Source organism: Orcinus orca, chromosome 11 (genome assembly GCF_937001465.1).
Source record: "Orcinus orca chromosome 11, mOrcOrc1.1, whole genome shotgun sequence".
Taxonomy (NCBI): domain Eukaryota; kingdom Metazoa; phylum Chordata; class Mammalia; order Artiodactyla; family Delphinidae; genus Orcinus; species Orcinus orca.
The window spans coordinates 57,502,197-57,521,802 of NC_064569.1; the positions used below are offsets into that span (position 1 = coordinate 57,502,197).

Consider the following 19,606-nt stretch of genomic DNA (forward strand, 5'->3'; position numbering starts at 1 on the left):
AGCCTGTCAGGGTGAAATGGATGGTCCTGACCAGGTGCCAGTGGTGAGGAGAGACAACCCAGAGTCCCTGAGAAACAGCCCCCTTGGCCCAGCAGTTTGTGCGGTAGAATCCCTTTTGGCAATGGTAGAGTCCTCCGACCTCCAGGCTTCCCTCCAGAGAAGGAGTTTCAACATATGCCCAAAAGGCATGACGAATCCATTTCTCATCGCTTGTGGTCCTCTAAGTGGCACTGCAGAGGCTCATAGTTAATAAAAATTCTGTTCTTGCACTAGATGATATCATATTTTTCCTCAGCCATTTTCGCCTTTGGGGACTTTTTGGACCTTTGCTGGAGAAACACAAAAGATGTGTGCATCTCCTTTTCTCTGTGAAGGAAGCCTTCCTATAACACCAATCAAAACATGCAGTGCTGGACATATGTATTAAGGATGTACAGTGAGTAGAAAATCAGCCATCCTGCCAGTCCATATGACCAAAAAAAAAAAAAAAAAGGCAATCTCCGATAGAGAGATTTGAAATTACAAAGGATTAAGATGCTTCAGAGCAAACAAAAGAAACTTCAGGGCAGGGGGAATGATACTACTTCCTAAATGTGAAGATTTTTCTCCAGTAATAAGCCTATCATTTGTAGAGTGCTTTACTGTTTGCAAAACCCTTCTGCATATATTTTTCTCATTTAATTCCCATAGCAATTGTGTGACATGTTGTGATTCTGCTTTACAGATATGAAAATTGACCCTCAGAGAAATTAATCAGAATGCCCCTAATCTCAGAATTTAGTAAGTGACAGAGTCTTGACTTAAATTTGTGTCTTAATTCTCCTAACTCAGTGCACTTTCCAGTCTACCATATGCTCATTATGTAGGTGATTGCATGTGACATAGGAAGTAGGGTAACGTTTTATTTTATCTATCATTTTCTGTAACTTATAAGTAACATACAGAGCATAAGATGGGTGCCATTTCCTACATAGTGATTACTTTTCAGATTGCATTTCAAGATCATAGTTAAGAGGTTTGTTTGTCCAGAAGAAGGTGAGGCCACTCCCTTTGTTAAAGTGTTTCATTTTGCTACACCTAACTGCACTGCAGGCTTCATGCTGCCTCTGCCCCATTACTGATGGATACTTAAATGCCAAGATCACTGCTAGGAACTTTCTCTGAGAATATGCCATCTATCCCATGTCACCACTTCTTCTTTGCCTTCAGAGTGAAGATGTGCTCTTCAGTAATGTATCAGGAACACAACTATTTGCCCTTTGTGATACTGAGATATAGATAGATAGATAGGTAGACAGATAGGTAGATAGATATAGATACACACACACACACACACGTACGTATAATGATAATACTGAAGGCTGAAAAGTAAGGGTGTCTGATCGCAGACACCTCTTCATCATTTCTGTTATGAGGGATGAAAGAAGTAGTCTGCATGTCTCAGAACTGAAATTCACTGACAAGCTGGCACTCATGTTAACCAACTTTTGACTAAGGGAAAATTTTAATTGACTTCTTTTTTTCTGACTGGTTTTATGGTCAAAAGACAAAAATGCAAACTGTTAACCCACTTCAAGCAGTAATGATTTAAAAATCATTAAGGTGCTTTATAGTTTACAAAGTCTTGTTGTGTTCTTTTCTTTAGTAAGATAGAGTTACCCCCAATTTACAGATGTGAACGCTGAAGTCTGTTGACTTGGCCATGGTCATACAGCTGTTATCTGATTTGGACCCAAAATTTCTCATCCCACACCTCTGCACTGATTCACAGATTCTGAGCTGACTGCATGCGCACACACACCTTTGTGACTTGCAGGAAATAGAAATGAAAACCAAAAAACCCTTATAAAGTGCAGCCGTATAATGTAGTTATTCTTGTTGCTCCTGATAATATTATAGAACCACATTTCTACGTGTGTTTTCATGTACTGTGTTCTCGCGTTTTACTTACACTCCAGTGCTTAACAATTGCATTTTCAAGCATATGAATAGAAAACGCCCAGCTGCCCCACCAGACCAGGTTGACATAATATGAGCTTTCTGTTTACTCACTGAATAGGCACAACTCGTGCCCTGCCAGCTGCTTTGTCCACAGTCTTAACCTTGCTCTGTAAGAACCACCTGTATGAGTGGCTGGATGATGAATTCTATACTCTGGTTTGCCTTGGGATCTTCTGTTAAGATTGACTCAGATAATACCTCTGAGCATGAACAATATACCACTTTCTGAAATAGGTTTGGACCACTGCAGCCAGGTGGACGTGGACTTCAAAAACACCGCATTGAGAAGGAATACCATTTATGGGGAGCTTCTTGGATGAAGAAACTGTTGAGAAAGAGAAAAGCTTAATGCTGCACTCAGGATACCTGAGTACTGGGTCAGGGTGTATTAGTATTTGGAGTATTAGGACTGTGAAGAATTGCCCTGTCCTACTCATTTTAGATAGCACATTGCTCTAAGATCACGGTGTAGAAGCCAGATTACATCCTTTTTACTGGAGGTGGGAGATGATTCATAAAAGACACCTATCCAGAGAAATGGACTTTTAACAGTGGAAACTGATACCAGGGTCACTTCAAGATCCAGCAGAAACTTTGGTAGTAACTTAAATAGCGAAAAAGACAAGCCTGTGACTCAATGCAGAGAAAGCCTTTTCCGTACATGTAACCTGATGGCTACACTGAACCTGAATGTCAGTCCTTTTCAGGACTTAGAAGCACTTGTAGTTTCAACGCATAAGCAACTAGCGATCATCAGTACGTCAACTAAAACTCGGAAATTCATATTATTTAAATAAAATCATCATGCTTTAATCAGTGCAGTCATTAAGGAGAGTTACATATGTGCTTTACTCTTAGTCAAACAAAATCAAGCACCTCCTCATGCCCCGATGACATTATACCTTATTTGAACACGGGCCGAGCATGTTGTTGCTGGAATACGGGGAAGAGATGGTGTTGAGTTCGTCTAAACCTTTCCAGTTCCATTTGTAGACAGAACCTTGAGATATTTGGAAGCTGTGTTTCTGCTGCCTGCAATGATAGTTGCCCTACTGGAGATTTAATTGTGAGTGGGCTGTGACACCGGACTTGTTTGTTCCAAGTGACCTTATCTCAGTATCAAAACTTGGCCCAGGGCTTCCCTGGTGGCGCAGTGGTTGACAGTCCGCCTGCCGATGCAGAGGACACGGGTTTGTGCCCCGGTCCGGGAAGATCCCACACGCCGCGGAGCGGCTGGGCCCGTGAGCCATGGCCGCTGAGCCTGCGCGTCCGGAGCCTGTGCTCCACGACGGGAGAAGCCACAGCAGTGAGAGGCCCGTGTATCGCAAAAAAAAAAAAAAAAAAAACTTGGCCCAGGACCTTGAGGGCATCCCTCCCCATTCAGTCAGGAGAAGCAGGAGCGAGGGCATGGGTGGAGTGAAATGTGTGACCAAAAGTGAGGAGCTGCTTTCCATTGAGATTAGCTCCCTACCACAGAGAACTCGATTTCTAAACTGTTTAAACTTGGTCTGCAGGGGATTATTTTGTGATCCTTGTGTGCTTCCTGCATCTGTTTAGTCTTAAGTGCTTCCTAAAACATTTTTCAAAATCCACTCGTGATTTTCTAATCCTTCCTAATACATGCGCTGCTTAAAACGCAACTCTTCTCTTTCTTTAATCCTAGCTTTGAAAATTCAAACCAATGTGTGAGCCTTGAGAACAGACCGGAAAAAATGAATGAGGGCTGTTGGATGCATAGCTGAATGTTGATGGTTCTGTTCGTGCACCTTACAGAAAATTTCAATTTGTGTCTGCCTGGTCACTTCAATATGAAAAGTTAAGGCATTGTCATTACAGCCATTGTTTATGTTGGATTAGGGTGAAATAAATGTATTGCACTCCCTCTGCTGGCTCTGAAGCTGTAACAGCTTATTAACTAGACCTATTTTTAGATGTATTTCCCCATTTTTTAAAAAAAAGCAGTGTGTAGAAAAAGCAAGCAAAAACTGGGAAAGCTGTTAATTTTATTGTTCATTTAAAATGTCAGGAAAAACAAACATCTGCTCAATGTCTTTGGTTTGGATGAGCAAGAAAGCCTGCAGGTTTAGGCTTTTCAGCACAATAGTAAGAAAAAGCGGGGGCGGGGGGGCACCTCCCTTCTCCCTGAGGCGTGCCTCTGACAGCCTTGTAAAAATTACTTGGTCCCTTTCAAATACTGAAATAATCTTTTCCCAGAGCTAGTCAATAAGTATGTTTTGTATGTTCAAAACAGTCCAGGAAAGTAACAGCATTTGTTTGTCTTGGGGTGGGAAGGAGGAGAGAAGGTGTCTTTCTCCTGGTGTCAGAAAGGGAAGCTAAAAGATCAGGCTGAAACGTTTTACCCCAGGGAAGGCCACTCCCTTGCCGGAAAGCATGTTATCCACAAGGCTGGAAGAGAATCACGGCACTGTGGAATTTTATAGCAATGGTTCTACTCGTGAGTGAGAAGAGGCTACCAGGAGAGCAGAATGCTCCAGGTATCAGGGGGTCCTGAGGACCCCGAGCCCTGTTTCTCTCCTATTAATCAGCAGATTGAGGTTTTCCTGCAAAGGCGCATCCTGTGCCTGGGCTCCGCTCTCTTCTTCTGCTCTTGCTTTGCTCTCTTCCCCAGGCGTCTGGATGCGAACCACATCAGCTCCGTGCCCCCCAGCTGTTTCAGTGGCCTGTATTCTCTGAGGCACCTGTGGCTGGATGACAACTCTCTGACAGAAATCCCTGTCCAGGCTTTCAGAAGTTTATCAGCACTGCAGGCCATGACCTTGGCCCTGAACAAAATACACCACATACCAGACTACGCCTTTAGAAACCTCTCCAGCTTGGTGGTTCTGTAAGTTTTATTGATTTTTTTCCTCTCTCTTTTAACAGTTTCTAAATTCACTGTAACACCTTGTAATTCACTGTAAGACCTTGACCTTAAACAGATAGCCCTTCAGACTTTGAATAGGGACATTTTAAGGGAGGGAAAACCCCCCAAAATGACTCATAAATGTTCTAATTGTGTAAAAGAATTAAACAGCATTTATCGAGCACCTGCCAAGGGCCAAGCACTGCTAGGCATTCAAAGATAACAAAATACGACCTCTGTCTTAGGGAAGCCATTGTGTATTGTACAGGTAATCACCACACTGTATGGTTAGTCCTGCGACCGAAGTTAATAAAAAAATCTCTTATTTCTGATAATAATTTATAATGCAGGTCAAATTGAAATATGCCCTTCTTATTATTTAATAAGAACTTCTTGAACCCCTTCCAAGGGAACAGAAGCAAAGAATGAACCCTTGACAGCGAGCTATGCATTTGTATGGCTTTTTTCCTTTGAGGTCCAGATTTCACTATTTCAAGTAAATCAAAAAGATTCTCAAGTAATAGTTTGAAAACTAATCAGTTCAAGAGTGTAGAAGGATGTCCCACGTGTATAACTATGTCGATCAATCCTGATATAGGACAACAGTAGCTGCTTGACAGCCTCTAAGAGCAGTGTGCATGGAGACTTCGTGGAAGGCGTCTTCTGCACTATTTCTGGCTTTGCTCCATGCCCCCCACCAGCCCATCGCTGTCTTCAATCACTCCACTTTTCCTGATGACACGTCAGTCTCTTGCACTGCAGTATATACTCCTTTGACGGCTGGCCAGCATCTCATCCATCTTTTTAGGCTCCCCTCAACCCTCTTTCCTCATGTGTTGCATGTAAAAAATCCTCAATAGATGTCACAAAGATGTCACATGAAACCAACATATATTTATTAGAATGAAAACCTTAGTCTGAAAGGATAGGACATGTGGGGTGATAGTAACGAATTTCTATACTGAATTTCACATACAAAGGTGATGCTTCTATCCCACCAGAAGCTGGGTAGGTTCTTTAATTTTTCCCTCCACTAGGGGGAATGGATTTACAGAGATCCAGCTATTCTTTTTCCCCCTGTCCTTAAGCCCATTTTCCAAAAACCCCTTTGGGACTTGGTCCGGTTTTCAGTTATGCACACAGCTGTTCTCACTGGCCCTGACCTAACCAATTTAACCATTGAGCCAAAGATGATAATTAGAGCCATTTATACTATGTCAAGATAACTACTCTCCTTGGGCAGCCAGAACATCTGATCGCCATTCTCTGTGGCCGAGATTGTCGTTTCCTCTTAACCTGTAGCCCCACCCTGGGAATGTAGCCATGATAAGCCATCAGCTTTAATAGAAAATGTGCTTAGTACACCTAGGACCTTCCTTCCATCCTCCATTTGTCAGTGTTGGTCAGAATCTCTAGTTAGTATCCTACATCCCAAAGCCACACTGAACAACCTGAATTTACTTTAATCAGTCTCGTTGCTCACTCCGTGATTATCATACACTCCGTGCTATCTCAAACCCAAAAGGTAAAACTGTGACTGCCTATTAAATTCTGGGGTATAGAATCATCTGTGGTAAGAGTGAACGGGGCGGATAGCCTTTAAAACAAACAAACAAAAACGTTAAACAAAGCATTTCTTATATATAATCAGTGCATTCTTTAGCATAAGTTTCTTTGGATTTCAGCAATCAGAATGTTGTGCCTAAGTTTCCATGTGCAGTGTGCCTTCCTGACCGTCAGTAATGTTCTCCTGCAGGCATCTCCATAACAATAGAATCCACTCCCTGGGAAAGAAATGCTTTGATGGGCTCCATAGCCTGGAGACTCTGTGAGTTGACCTTTTATTTGTTTCCCTTTTTTCAGTGTTTTCAGGACTATTCTGAAGGAATCGAAATAGCCTTCAAGTCAGACTTGCTATTTGGTTTGGTTAATTGCCTGAGCTTTAAACAGATATTTACAGTGGCTTCATCTTACCCACCCACACACACACCCTACAGAGCTGAACAATAAAACAGATTTTATTTTAATCTATCAAGAGTGATAAATTAGGTAGAATCCTTATAAGCTAAATGAGATGTCCTCTACTGAGCAGTGACTGTTTGCTTAGGAATATGTTCTGTCAAGGATCAGTTCCATATTGTCACTCAGGCTCACTATTCATGAGTCTGGTCCAACCCCCCCGAATGAGAGGATGCGGAGTAGCAAATGCCAAACTCTGTCCAATCCAGAAGGAACAGGCGTCTCATTAGCAAATGGTGAAGCTTCCTGCTGAAGCAACTCGGAAGTCTACAAAGTAGTAACAGTAGTACATTTATTGAGTGTATCTCTAACCAATATTGTACTGAGCACTCAGCATACATTGTTTCAGTCACTCCTACAAGCATCCCATGAGAGCAGGTGCTACCATACCATTTTAGGCTCCAGTAAGGTTAAGTTACTTTATCAACACGACATAGCCAGTCAGTGCACAACTGGGATTTGCTTCCTTCCCTAGTTTGACTCCAAAATCCATGCTTACCACTATACCCTACTTCCAAAGAGTGGGTCAAAACCTCAGTTCTGAGTTGGTCTGTAATAAAAATACATAGAGTCCAGCCAGCTGACCACCCAGAGCCACAGCGAGAACAGTTCTTACGGGCCTCCCCAGGGCTGAGCTGTTTCCTAGGGGAGGGGCTGCTCTTCATCGCCCTGTTGAGTAAGAGGCCTAATGAGGGTGCTCACAGGCAGTGAGATTACCTTGCGTGCTGGGAGAGGAAGTGGTTCCAGCTGCGCCCTCCTCACCTCCATGTTTTTCACACTCCAGTGTAATAAGCCACACAGCGCCGCTGAATCTACAACACTGACTCTGACCAGGACTGCGGAAGGGCGTGACCAAAGACCACATCTCGTATGGCTTTGGAGCCCTTGTTCATTTGCATACAGAGCTTAGCACTTTGTACCTGGTCAATTTAGCTTCTAACCAGATCTGGGTCCACTCGTTTCCTGCGGGACCTACCAGCTGTCCTTCCAGGGTTACTTAAGTCACTCTGTGCTTCCTCTTAGAAAGGAGGAATCATCCTCATAAGGAGATGCCAAAGGTGAACTTGTCCAGGCAGGACTTTGAAGTCGACTTAAAGGCACAGGCAAGCTGTTCCCATCAGCGGCTTGGAAAAATTAGAACATCTCCCTTATTTACACGAAGGCCGGGCTGGGGAATATTAGCAATGGATAGCACCTTCCAGTCCTTTTCAACACAACAGGAACATAAAAACAAGTGGGCTTTGATAGGTATTTCCATAAATAGTCTTCCTCACCCCGCCCCCCACCATGACAGGGCGCTTGAGGTAAGGACCCAGGATTGCAAATTCATGCAGTACATGCATTCAGGGCAAATTCATGTGAGTCTCAATGTCCCCTCTTCCCTCGCCTTGCCCAGGGCTACAGAGGCTCAGTAGATTGGTTATTCCCAACCTCTTCATTTCCCTCACTAGAAATCTAAGTAATTTATAAGGACCCAATCCTCATTTAATCAAAACAGAGCATCTGGAGAGATTTACAAACAGGAAGAAAATTTATGTCCACAAAAGACACAAGTTTCCTGCCTGCTGTATAGCTTAAGGATGGTTTGTGCCAGACAAGTAGGAATCTTGATTCATGTTTAACTTGGTCAAATTATCTCTCTCTTAAAGTTAAATAGGAATTCTTCCCCACAGAGGAAGATCTAACCACATCTGATTGCCTGACCAAAAGGTTTTCTGCGTCATCTGGGAAATCTGCCGTTCCCAGAGACAAGGAGGAAATTACTTTTTCATATGGAGATGTAGATAAACGGTGGAGTTAAGTCTAGAAAGCGCTTGTGAGTAATGGAACTGAAAAGCCATTTGTGTCATAACAGAGAAACGAATGATTTGAGATTGTTTGGCCATTCCGTCTCTATGCAGGAAGGATGATAGAGAGCTTTGCCTCACAGACGTCACCCTTCGGATCTGAATCTTTATTTGTGACCATGTGGAAATTCTAGACCTGAGGTTCTTCCTGAGAGTACCCTGTACCACATAAGCCTCTCCAAAAGCAGGCTACCATCCTGGACCTCAGGCTGGGAGAAAGATAGGAACTGTACCAGAGTCAGGAACAAAGTCACTCTCCTAGATGTCCTCTAGGACATCTGAAAAGCAGTGGGACCAAGTCAGAGAATGGAGGAGGGGACCGGAAAGCGGATGTGGTTCAGGAGCCCCGAGGAGGGTACAGACTAGCTGGCAGCTTGGTGAGCGGGGTTCGGGTGAAGAGCTACAGCGGCCAGCCGCCAACACCTGGCCAAGCGTCCCTCCCGCTCGGACATTCACACTGCTGTATGTCCCCTCCCTTCTTTTAATGCCCAGTGCCACTGAGCCGTGACTTTTTGAAATTTCTCATGACCAGTCTAATGACCATTTTAATGCAGATACTTGTGGAATGATGGTGGTCAGACAACCAACACAATCTCTCTTCATTAAGAAAAGGAATGAGAATTGTTATCAATGATACTGGTCCATGGGAAGAGCATGTTAACGTTCCTTGTAAATGTAATATATATGAATTTTTAAGTGAAAAACTGAACATATTATTTACTTATTTTCAGAGATTTAAATTATAATAATCTTGATGAATTCCCCACTGCAATCAGGACACTGTCCAACCTTAAAGAACTGTAAGTAGGACAAATTTAGTGGGAGAACTATTCTTTGTGAATTTATATTAAAGTATGTTTGACGATTGCACCTAATACGACTTCCTAGAAAAATTTAAAAGGTCATGTAAATAATGATTAACTACATCCAAAATATATTTTAATTTGCTTCTATCACCAACAAATGGCAGATAATCATTTTTTAATTTATAATGGATTTCTCTAATATATATATATATTAGAAAAAAGGATACATATTTCTTTAAGCCATACTCTTTTTCTAAGCCACATTTTCCCAACATTTATATACGTTATAGGTTTGTAGAGAACTCTATCGGAATTCAGTGATTTGCTGAGCATTTCAAAAAGACAAACTTTCCTAGGTTGCATAGGACTGGAGGAACACAATATATGTGCCTAGTGTAGTGCTAGATGCCTTCATATACATTATTTCATATTTTTTAATGTTTCATAAATCTTATCTAATTCTTAAAGAAACTCAACATTTTACTACAGTAAAGCGAACTTTCAGCTATTAGGTTGCATATATTGTCTTTTATATATTATAATTACTTTTCTTTGTACCTAAAAATGTGAATAACCTATGTAATGTTCTAACACTTGGAAAGGAAAATAAACACAGAGCCTATTCTCTTGGCAGAGAGAAATAAAACACACAGCTAAAGGAGGTAGACAGCAGGGCTTGTTTATAAGAAAAAACCTCTATGTGGTTCTGCCTCAGGAAACCCCACACGGGGCTTAGCTGGGAAGTCATCATTGTCCGGGTCAGGCAGCCCCAAGACTGCCATTCACCTCATTCAGCCACAGGCCCACATAGACCAAAGACCATTGACTCTACCCCTCTGCCAGTCAGACAACATTAGCACTGACAGATGAGAATCAATTTGTTATTACAGACTCACTGAGCTGGGGCACCTTTCTTCAGCTCAGGAAATTTTGTCCTCATAAGGAGATTACTTAACTCTCTACTTCACTGCAGCTTAAGTCAATTTTCTCTTCTCCTGGCTTTAAATGGGGTAAAGAGGAGCGATCCTAATCCTCTCTCCAAAGATGGTTTCCTCGGTCTCAAGTTGTTATACCATGATGCTCTATTGGATATTAACAGATGGATTTTCTTTTTATAGCATTAGGTTGTAAGTTTCCATAAAGCACAGTTATTATTTTCAGATTCTTTATTCCTCTTTCCAGATGGCAGCTTGTGATATCTTTTTCTCCTAGAGAGTACGTGAGGGCACAAACATTTCAAAATGCATAGAGGAATTTAACCTTATCCTCTAGTTACTAAAATTGCTGATTATTGCCACGGGTTTGGTGAGGGGACTATTAAATGATTTTACCCCACAGGTTATTTTCTATAAATTATCTTTTCCTCTCTTTCTAGAGGATTTCATAGCAACAATATCAAGTCGATACCTGAGAAAGCCTTTGTAGGCAACCCTTCTCTTATTACAATGTAAGTAGCCATAGTTCTTTTCGATTTTTCTATCCTGCAGTATAGCATGAATTGCACTTTTAAGCATACTATATTTGCCCAAGTTTTGTCTCGGTCACTGTAGTGTATATGGAGATGTTTTGCTAAGTTTTAGCCAAATGCTGAAGCAATATTAGAGATTCTTTTTCTTAGGACCTACAATGTGCATTGCCTTATGTTTGGTATCTTCAAATGCCTTGTGTCACTGCACAATAATCTTATGAAATGCTTTTTCGCTTATCTCTATTTCCTAAGGAATAAAACTGATTTTTAGAGCATCCATGTCAAGGTCACCTAGTCATTCAGAACTTGAACCCAAGTATAGTAGAAACATAAATTATTATGTTCTCACCCCCAAAAAGATAAATATATGATAAATAGTTAATTATCTAGGTTGGGGGAATCCATTCACCATGTATACGTATATCCAATCAACACACTGTAAGCTTTAAATGTACAATTTTATATGTCAATTATACCTCAATAAAGCTGAAATAGAAATACATACATACATTATTATATATGATAGAGGTCCTTTACCGCAAGGAGGGGGAAATGAGGAGACTACTGCTTTACGCTAAGTAGCCATTCGATACCCATTCATTCTCGAGTCCAAACACTGACTTACACTTATACAAACTAGGATGTAATTCTGGAAAGGTGCATATGTTCTAGGAAGGTGTATATGAGGATCTGTATGCCATAATGGCATAAGATAGAGTTACAACTTCAAAGTAGGATTAATTCTATGTTTCATAGTTAGCACAAACAGAAAATTGATCCTGTGTAGGTACATACAGGAAGGTGAAAATACGTAAGTAATAGGCTGGCTCTTAATTAAAAGACAACTGGCAGGTTTGGGACATAGTATTGGCCTAAGGTCACGGGTGGGGGGTCTGAAATATGGAGGAGAGTAAGGACGACTTCTGAAAAGGACTCTAGAGCACTTCCTGGCAGATATCCAGCATCCTGTGCCAACTTGATAGAGAGGCTTTCTGGAGCCGTGTGGCATTTGTCACAAATGCGCTGGAATCCCAATTAGCCCTGACAACTGAGAAAAAAAAATACCATTCATCATTTCTGAAACGTTCTGACAGTATGTTGGCAAACTAAGGGGGTTAAAGTTTGTTGCCAGTAAACATTAGTTCTCATTAGAGAGTATTTACATACTGAGAAGTTGGCAGATTGCATTGCCTTTCTTTGCCCCTTCTTTCCTTGAAGCCACAGGACTGGTTTTCTTAATCACCCTTTTGCTATGTTAATACCCCTTGAAGAGGACTAACAGCCCCCCAATACTTATTAGCATTTCTCTCCACTCTTTGCTGGCCTTGACTGTTTTCTCCCGGAAGCTCTTCTGTCCTTGCTTCTGCCTCCATGTCTATCTCTGTCACCACCGTCCCCGCCCATACTCCCCCCAACCCAGATTTCTTTGCTTTCCTTGTCCATTGGCCACCCAGGCCTCATTTCTTCCTCTGTAGTCCCCATCCTATCCATAACTTCTTTCCATCCCCTCTGCCACCAGCCCCTCTGCTAGCCATTACCTCTAGATTTCTGCCAGTCTAAGGCTCACCCCCCTGCCTCTACCACTAGCACAGTGCTCACCCTGGAAGCACAGCATCCACGTTGTCATTCTCTTGCTGTGAAACGTACAGTCAGTGTTGTCTGTTTACATTAAACGCCAACTCCTTTCCCTGACAGTCTCAGCTTTCCACATGGCCCAAGCCAACCCTCCTGACCCATTCCTCAGTTACCTTACGCCATAACCCAGACCAACTAAGCTACATTCATAGGACAGATCCCCTCCTTTATTTCCTTTGCTCCTATGATTCCATCCCCTAACTATGCTTGTCGAAATTCTGTTTTCCAGGGTCTATTTCAAATGGCATTTTCATGAAGTTTTTCTCGACCTCATGAGAGAACTCCCTCCTGAGAACCCTATAGCTCCGCCTTGTGTTTGTGATACTTATGCCTTATGTACATAAGCATGTGTATTCATAGCTGCCCATTGTACTTACATGCACGCAGGTATATGAACATAATTACATACAAACAAGCACATAGTGTAGATAAGGGATAATGTAATATTCTGAGGACAACTCCATTTCTAAATTGTAAGATGTATAGTCCTATAATCGAAGAGAATGAAAAAAAAGAATATATGTGTATATATATATATTCCTGAACCACTTTGCTGTACACCTGAAACTAACACAACATTGTAAATCAACTATATTTCAATAAAAATATTTTAGAAAAAGATTTATAATAAAAAGATGTACAAGACAAAACAAACAAAAAAGACCTGTAGTCCAGCTCTAGCCCTTTCTCTTACCAGTTGTCTAATCAAAGGGAAAAGAAGAAGTCAGAGGGTGGGAGTGCGGACGGGGATTTGGCATGTTGAGTGACAACTATATCCCAGGCCCTGTGCCAGATGTTACATGTGCATTAGCTCTTTTAATGTGTACACAAACCCTACTACTAAGTATTATTACATTAGTTTAACAGATTAGAAAGTTGAAGCTCTGGGAGATAATGAGCTTACCAAAATATCTGAGCCTCAGCTTCTTCCTCCAAAAATGAGGGAAACAGTACCTAAGTGTCTATGCCGTGGATCTTATAAAGTTGGCAGGTGGATTAATTGAGCTCTAGATGTGAAAATGCTTTGTCAACCAGAGAGTCACATCCCCTTATTTGTTTGTTTTATCCCAACTGATTCCAAGCTTCTTTAGGGCAGGGACACCTTATCATTCTTATTCACATCCCCAGCATCTAGCATAATGCCAGGCACATAGTAGATAGCTAATGACAGCCTCCTTAATAAATCAGTCTTTAACGGCAAGCAGTACCTACCCTCATGCTTTGAGCATAAGAGACACCAATAAATATTTGTTGAATTTAATTGAACTGGAAGGATGTCTCAGCTAAGAACTGTTTGTGGGACTCCATTGACCAGGCGGTTCAAATATCTTTACATTGAAAACATCTGTAAAACAAAATATTTCTGAAGTTCTAATAATGTCTTACCTTTTAGAGCAATCATTGATTTTTTTAAATCTAATGTTACAAAAACCCAGAGTAGCAAATTTCCTCTCAAATGATTTGAAGGATCCTTTGTGTGTGTGTCATAAGATTTGACCAGAGGATATGACCCTCATGTGACTATATAGAACTTCATCTTTCTTTAGCTAATGATATAACCGCCAGCACCTTGAACTACCTTTTGCCACTCAATGGATAGGCCACAGATATTGGAGGCAGAGGAAGAGCTTTAAGTATAACTGTAGTCAGTTCACTTGCTTTTCTCCATAGGAGCTGACATTCATATCTGCCTTGCTGTCAGAGATTTTCAATTTTATGTAGTATGGATTTCTCACCAAAAGTCTCATAATACGAATGAAAATACTTTTGAGGTTTACCTGAAACCAAGTAATCAAAATTACACAAGTACATTGAAGGCATTTGTTGAAATTCTGAACAGGTGTTCATTTGTCATTCAAGTTTTATACTAAGATGTTGGTCTTTGGATTTTTTCAGACATTTCTATGACAACCCTATCCAGGTTGTTGGGAGATCTGCTTTTCAACATTTACCTGAACTAAGAATACTGTAAGTGTTTATTTCTCTTACAGATCATTTTCCCTTTGCAAGGTTGCTGTGAAGACCAAATGAACATTTCAAGTGCTTTGAAATGGCCATAAAAATGACCCCTTCCTAGAATCTTCTCCCAGTAATGCTCATGTACTCCTCCTTCTAGGACTTTGAATGGTGCCTCACAAATAACTGAATTTCCTGATCTAACTGGTACCGCGAGCCTGGAGAGTCTGTAAGTACTTGAGTAGGCTCTTGACTTTGCCCAGAACTTGCACTACCCTTCAAGCCTGACCAGTCTTAACATCAATGAATCAAAATATGTCACTGTGTGATGCCTAAATACAAGAATGATGTCTGGTTTGTGTTTCCACAGGACTTTAACTGGAGCGCAGATCTCATCTCTTCCTCAAACTGTCTGCGATCAGTTACCGAATCTCCAAGTGCTGTGCGTGTCAGTAAAGCAATAATGTTGTGTAAACGGGGGTGAAATGACCAACATTATTTCAAAAATCCTTTAAAAGAGGAGAAAGTTCTTTCCTCGCAGGTTTTCAGGAGGTCAGGCCTCCTTTACCTACTTGGGGCCAGGGAAGTGGCTCTCAGATGTGACCCTGGTAATAATGGCAACGATGTACCCCTTGTTTCCAAGTCCCAAACAGTCTCCCATTAGAGTTTCAACTAGCACACATTTCCCTTCAGAAAATGGATATGAACAAGCCAAAATAACTTCATTGCCCCCAGCCCCAAATCCTCTGCAGAGCAGGAAAAAAAAAAAAAGAAAATCATGGATCAAAAACCCAATATGAATGCCAAAATAAAATTATCAGACCCACACAGACCTTGATAAAGGCAACCAAACATTCTTCCGGTATAGTTGCTGGTGCCATGTTCTAATGTTTCATCTAATGGCTAAACAGCTTGCATATGTTATTTCTGTTGACTTGGGGCTTTTTTCCTCTGCCCTTCCCACATTTTACAAAAAGTAGTTTATAGGAATTGGGAGAGCCTTGTTCTGACCTTCCATGTTCAGCCTCCCCCCTCAACGCCCTGTGATCACCTTTTCAAGCACTGCTGGGATGTAGTGAAAGCACCCTTAGTCTCTCGCATGGCTCTGTTCTCACATGGCAGACTTCTGCGGCAGTCGAACGCCTGTGATTCCACCACAAGCTTTCCGGAGTAACAGAACTACAAGCAGCTCTACAAATGTCAAGTGGAAGAATGGGAACGTTCTTCAGTGATTCTGCCTTCCCCTCTCCCCAGCCCACTACGTCACTTTCAGGCCGCAGTTGCTCAGTGATAGGAGTTGCAATAAACCACGTAACAGCCTTAAAGTGAGTCGTTCATGTATAAAGGAAGGGGATTAAGAACAAGTCTCCTCTTCCTCACCTCGTATCTCCCTAGAAGGTATAGATACAGGTGAGGAAAGAGAGAATTAGGGAAGTAAAGTACATCTGTCAAAATCACACTGCAAGAAAGTAGCAGAGTTCGAATTCAAATGCAGATGGTTTGATTGAATAACTGGGAGAACAAGTATAGACACCAGGTGGTGGAGATCTCAGGAGCCGTCTTCGAATTCTGCCCACCACACCAAGAATAAGCATAATTATCCTCCTTTCTTCAGGAAGCTGGCTCAGTAACATGACCAGGATTTCACATACTGTAACTAATAAATAGGGAACCGGTATTTAAATCGCATCTGTCTCCAGTATGTCACACAGCGAATGGTAAACCACCCGGGTCTAAAGCTGCATACACCGAGGCTTACTGGCGAACTGATTAAGAGCAGAAGCTCTGGGGTCTATTTTTCTGGTTCAAATCCGGCCTCTATGCTATCACAGTATCTTGAGCGAGTTATTTATCCCTTCCGGGGCTCCATTTCCCAGCCTATAAAATAAGAGATGTAGCCACTTCCTTCAGGGGATCGTCATGAGGACGCAATAAGTTACTACACGTCAGACACTTATACCAGCACCTGGAGCACTGCAAACTCTTCGACCATGTTAGCTCTTATCATCGTCTTTCTCGCTTCCTTTACACCATTATTCTTTCCTGGAGTGGAAACCTAGAAAGGCCTGAAAGACAGCAACTGCATTAATGGCAGTATCCGGCCATTTTCAAAGCACATCAACCTGTAGCGTTGATTTGCTCTTCACAACAACCCTGCAAGATCAGCAAAGCAAGTATCTTCTCATTAAAGAAGAGAATTGAAAAAGACATCAGTGCTTCATCCAGCATATCAACGAAGTAGAATTAAAGTTGATAGTAGAACCCGGGGTCATGACATTTACTCCACTCTGCTTTCTGTTCTGGAAGTACAGGTCTGAGAGCTCTCTTCCTTTGGCTGCGTCATCCACTGAGTAGCTGTTACATGAGGCAATGTCACTGTACATGACTGATTTTGCCTCCAAGTTGCTTCTTCTCCATGGGAATGACTTGACTGTGTGTGGCTTTCCCCACTTACTAGCTGGTGATCTTAGTCTTTGCTTTGTATGGGAATCAACACAAATGTTTCCTTCATAAGGTGACCACAAAGATTAAATGAAATAATTCAGGTCAAGCTGTAAACACAGTGTCTATATATAAGAAGTGCTTGATCAATGCTAGCCATGAAAATCATTAGGTAATAGGTAGGAAGGTGGTGACACTGTGTCTTTATGTAGAAGAAGGTTTCATGTACCCTCTACTAAGAATTACACAGGAAGGATTGTTCCCCTTGCTGTCTGTGGAAATGAGTGAACCAGATTATTATCAGCTTTGATAATATGTGTGTCCATTTTATCACATTCACTACTTTCCAAAAATACACACCATATTGTTAATCGGCTGTATTTGTGCATAGGTGTGGGGCATTTTTGTTTTGTTTTGGTTCGGTTTGGTTTGGTTTGGTTTGGTCTTTCAAATCTCTAGTGTAAACTACAAATTTGTGTTTGCACACAGCTTTATCTGAATTATTCATGTGTAGTAAATTGAACTGTATTTCTACTTAAGTTCTATTTATTCAATAAATGTAAGATAAAGTGATCAATTTCAAAAATAAAGTAATTTAAAACCCTCTCAGAAAACAATATGGATTTTTCAGTTGCATAGTGGTGATCTGGTTTTAAGAATTAGAATCAGGCATGAAAGTGAGTTAGTTGATTAACTGATAACTTTTAAAACATGAGGCAAGATTTATATATATATATATATATATATATATATATATATGTATATATATATATATCTGTTACTTTATCTACCAGCTTTCTTTTTTTAAGCTTTCTGCAAATTACCATGGCTTGTTTCAGATTAGTTATATTATACTATAAATATGTCCAGATGTTTTTGTTATTCTGTAATTTGTTGAGTTTGGGCTGAAGACTTTCTTAGATTCTTTTTCCCCCCTTGTAATGATTGATTTCAAAGTTAGTGCTATGTTTTGAATTGTTGTTGGGATTCTTTTTCTGTTGATTAGAAAAGAACCAACAATGATTCTCTCAACTGCAGAGATATAGCAGCTCTTAGAAACAGAGGCACAATTATTTAATTTAATTTGTACTCATTTCTGTAAGATAATAGCTAGAACATTGTAGATCATCACTAACAAAACATAAATAAATTCATTAAGTAAATTATTTAAATCAATTAAAGAAGTATAACAGTTACATTTCAGTTGACATCTGAATCTACTGCTTAATCTAGTAATGCCTATGACTACCTGCTGCACATCAGGGCTGGGGAAAAGTTCATAGTCTGCCTTTGGGAGCTAGATCATGGTGGAGGGGAAAAGAGAGCAAAGCATGTTTCCTTACAATTAATATGTAACAGATTTTTCCCTTTTGTACCTTCTGTTTTTCAGAGATCTATCTTATAACCTGCTAGAAGATTTACCCAGTTTTTCAGTCTGCCGAAAGCTTCAGAAAATGTATGTCTGTAAGAGTCTCTAAGTCACCAAGCGCAAACCAAGAGCCAAAACTCACATTTCCAGGGGTCATTGGTTTGCTTACCCTGTGGTTCACTGGGGAGACATGTGATGCTTTCCCTTCTTACACACAGGAGCTGTGACTGTATAGGATGTCTGTAAAGTTGGGAGACATAGACGATATTATTTTACCATGCATTATACTATAAGTAAGGCATTTAGTATGTTGTGGGTTTTTTTTTTCCCTAACCTGGTATAGTAATGAACTGGGTTTATTTGAGCTTTGGAACTTTTTTGAACTTACACCTCCAATGAGTGGCAATATTTTTGTTTTGTTTTGTTTTTTTTCCTGAACACAAGTGAGGCTCATATGCATGGCATTACGTTTTAATATGGGGGTACTTTTGTTGGTATGTTTGCTTCACAATAGTAACCTTCATGGGAGTTCCCTGGCGGTCCAGTGGTTAGGACTTGGCACTTTCACTGCGGGGGCCCAGGTTTGATCCCTGGTCTGGGAACTAAGATCCGGCAAGCCGTGCGTGCGGCCAAAAAAAAAAAAAAATTCTATTCTAAACCACAATAGTAAGCTTCAGAAGAGGTGCCGTATTAGTCGTATTTCAGGTGCCATTGATGCTACTTATGCATGAAACATTTTAGAATTCCTCTCTGAAAATTGCCTCCTCCATAAAACATCAGCGTTGTTGCTTTATAGTCATGCTTTGGTTTTGGTCAAAACAATACTAACCATCTATCCTTTTCTGCTTAATTTTTCTCCGAATGCCTTTGGGCGAGGAAGGGAGGGGAAAAAAAATCCACCTTGAAAGGTAACGACTTGACACTCCTGAAGACCCTCCAAGGATATAAGAAAGACTCAGAGGGCAGAGAGAGGCATCCTCAAGGTGTTTGAATGATGTTGGCATTCGGAATATAGCTTCAGATTCACCCAAAGGGAAGAGCGGCTTTGAAAGAGAGGCAATACTTTTTTGTGTGGATACATTGCAGTGTTCTTTTTTAAACAAAAAGAAATTTTTCTCAGTGTCACTCGGTAGTCGTAGTTCATGTGTTCCTGTGACTGAGGGCAGGTGACCCCTCTGTAAAAGTTCTCTGAAGACTAAT

At 41.0% G+C, this 19,606-nt stretch overlaps 1 protein-coding gene across 1 annotated transcript in view; it reads left to right on the forward strand.

The window, feature by feature from the left end:
* Positions 1-19,606, forward strand: part of LGR5 (leucine rich repeat containing G protein-coupled receptor 5) — a 118,724-nt gene that overhangs the window by 89,391 nt on the left and 9,727 nt on the right. Inside the window, exons 5-12 of the mRNA XM_004281892.3 lie at positions 4,631-4,846; positions 6,621-6,692; positions 9,462-9,530; positions 10,912-10,983; positions 14,536-14,607; positions 14,756-14,824; positions 14,966-15,037; positions 18,428-18,493. Coding sequence (XP_004281940.1) covers positions 4,631-4,846; positions 6,621-6,692; positions 9,462-9,530; positions 10,912-10,983; positions 14,536-14,607; positions 14,756-14,824; positions 14,966-15,037; positions 18,428-18,493 — 708 coding nt within the window. The remainder of the gene's footprint in view (positions 1-4,630; positions 4,847-6,620; positions 6,693-9,461; positions 9,531-10,911; positions 10,984-14,535; positions 14,608-14,755; positions 14,825-14,965; positions 15,038-18,427; positions 18,494-19,606) is intronic.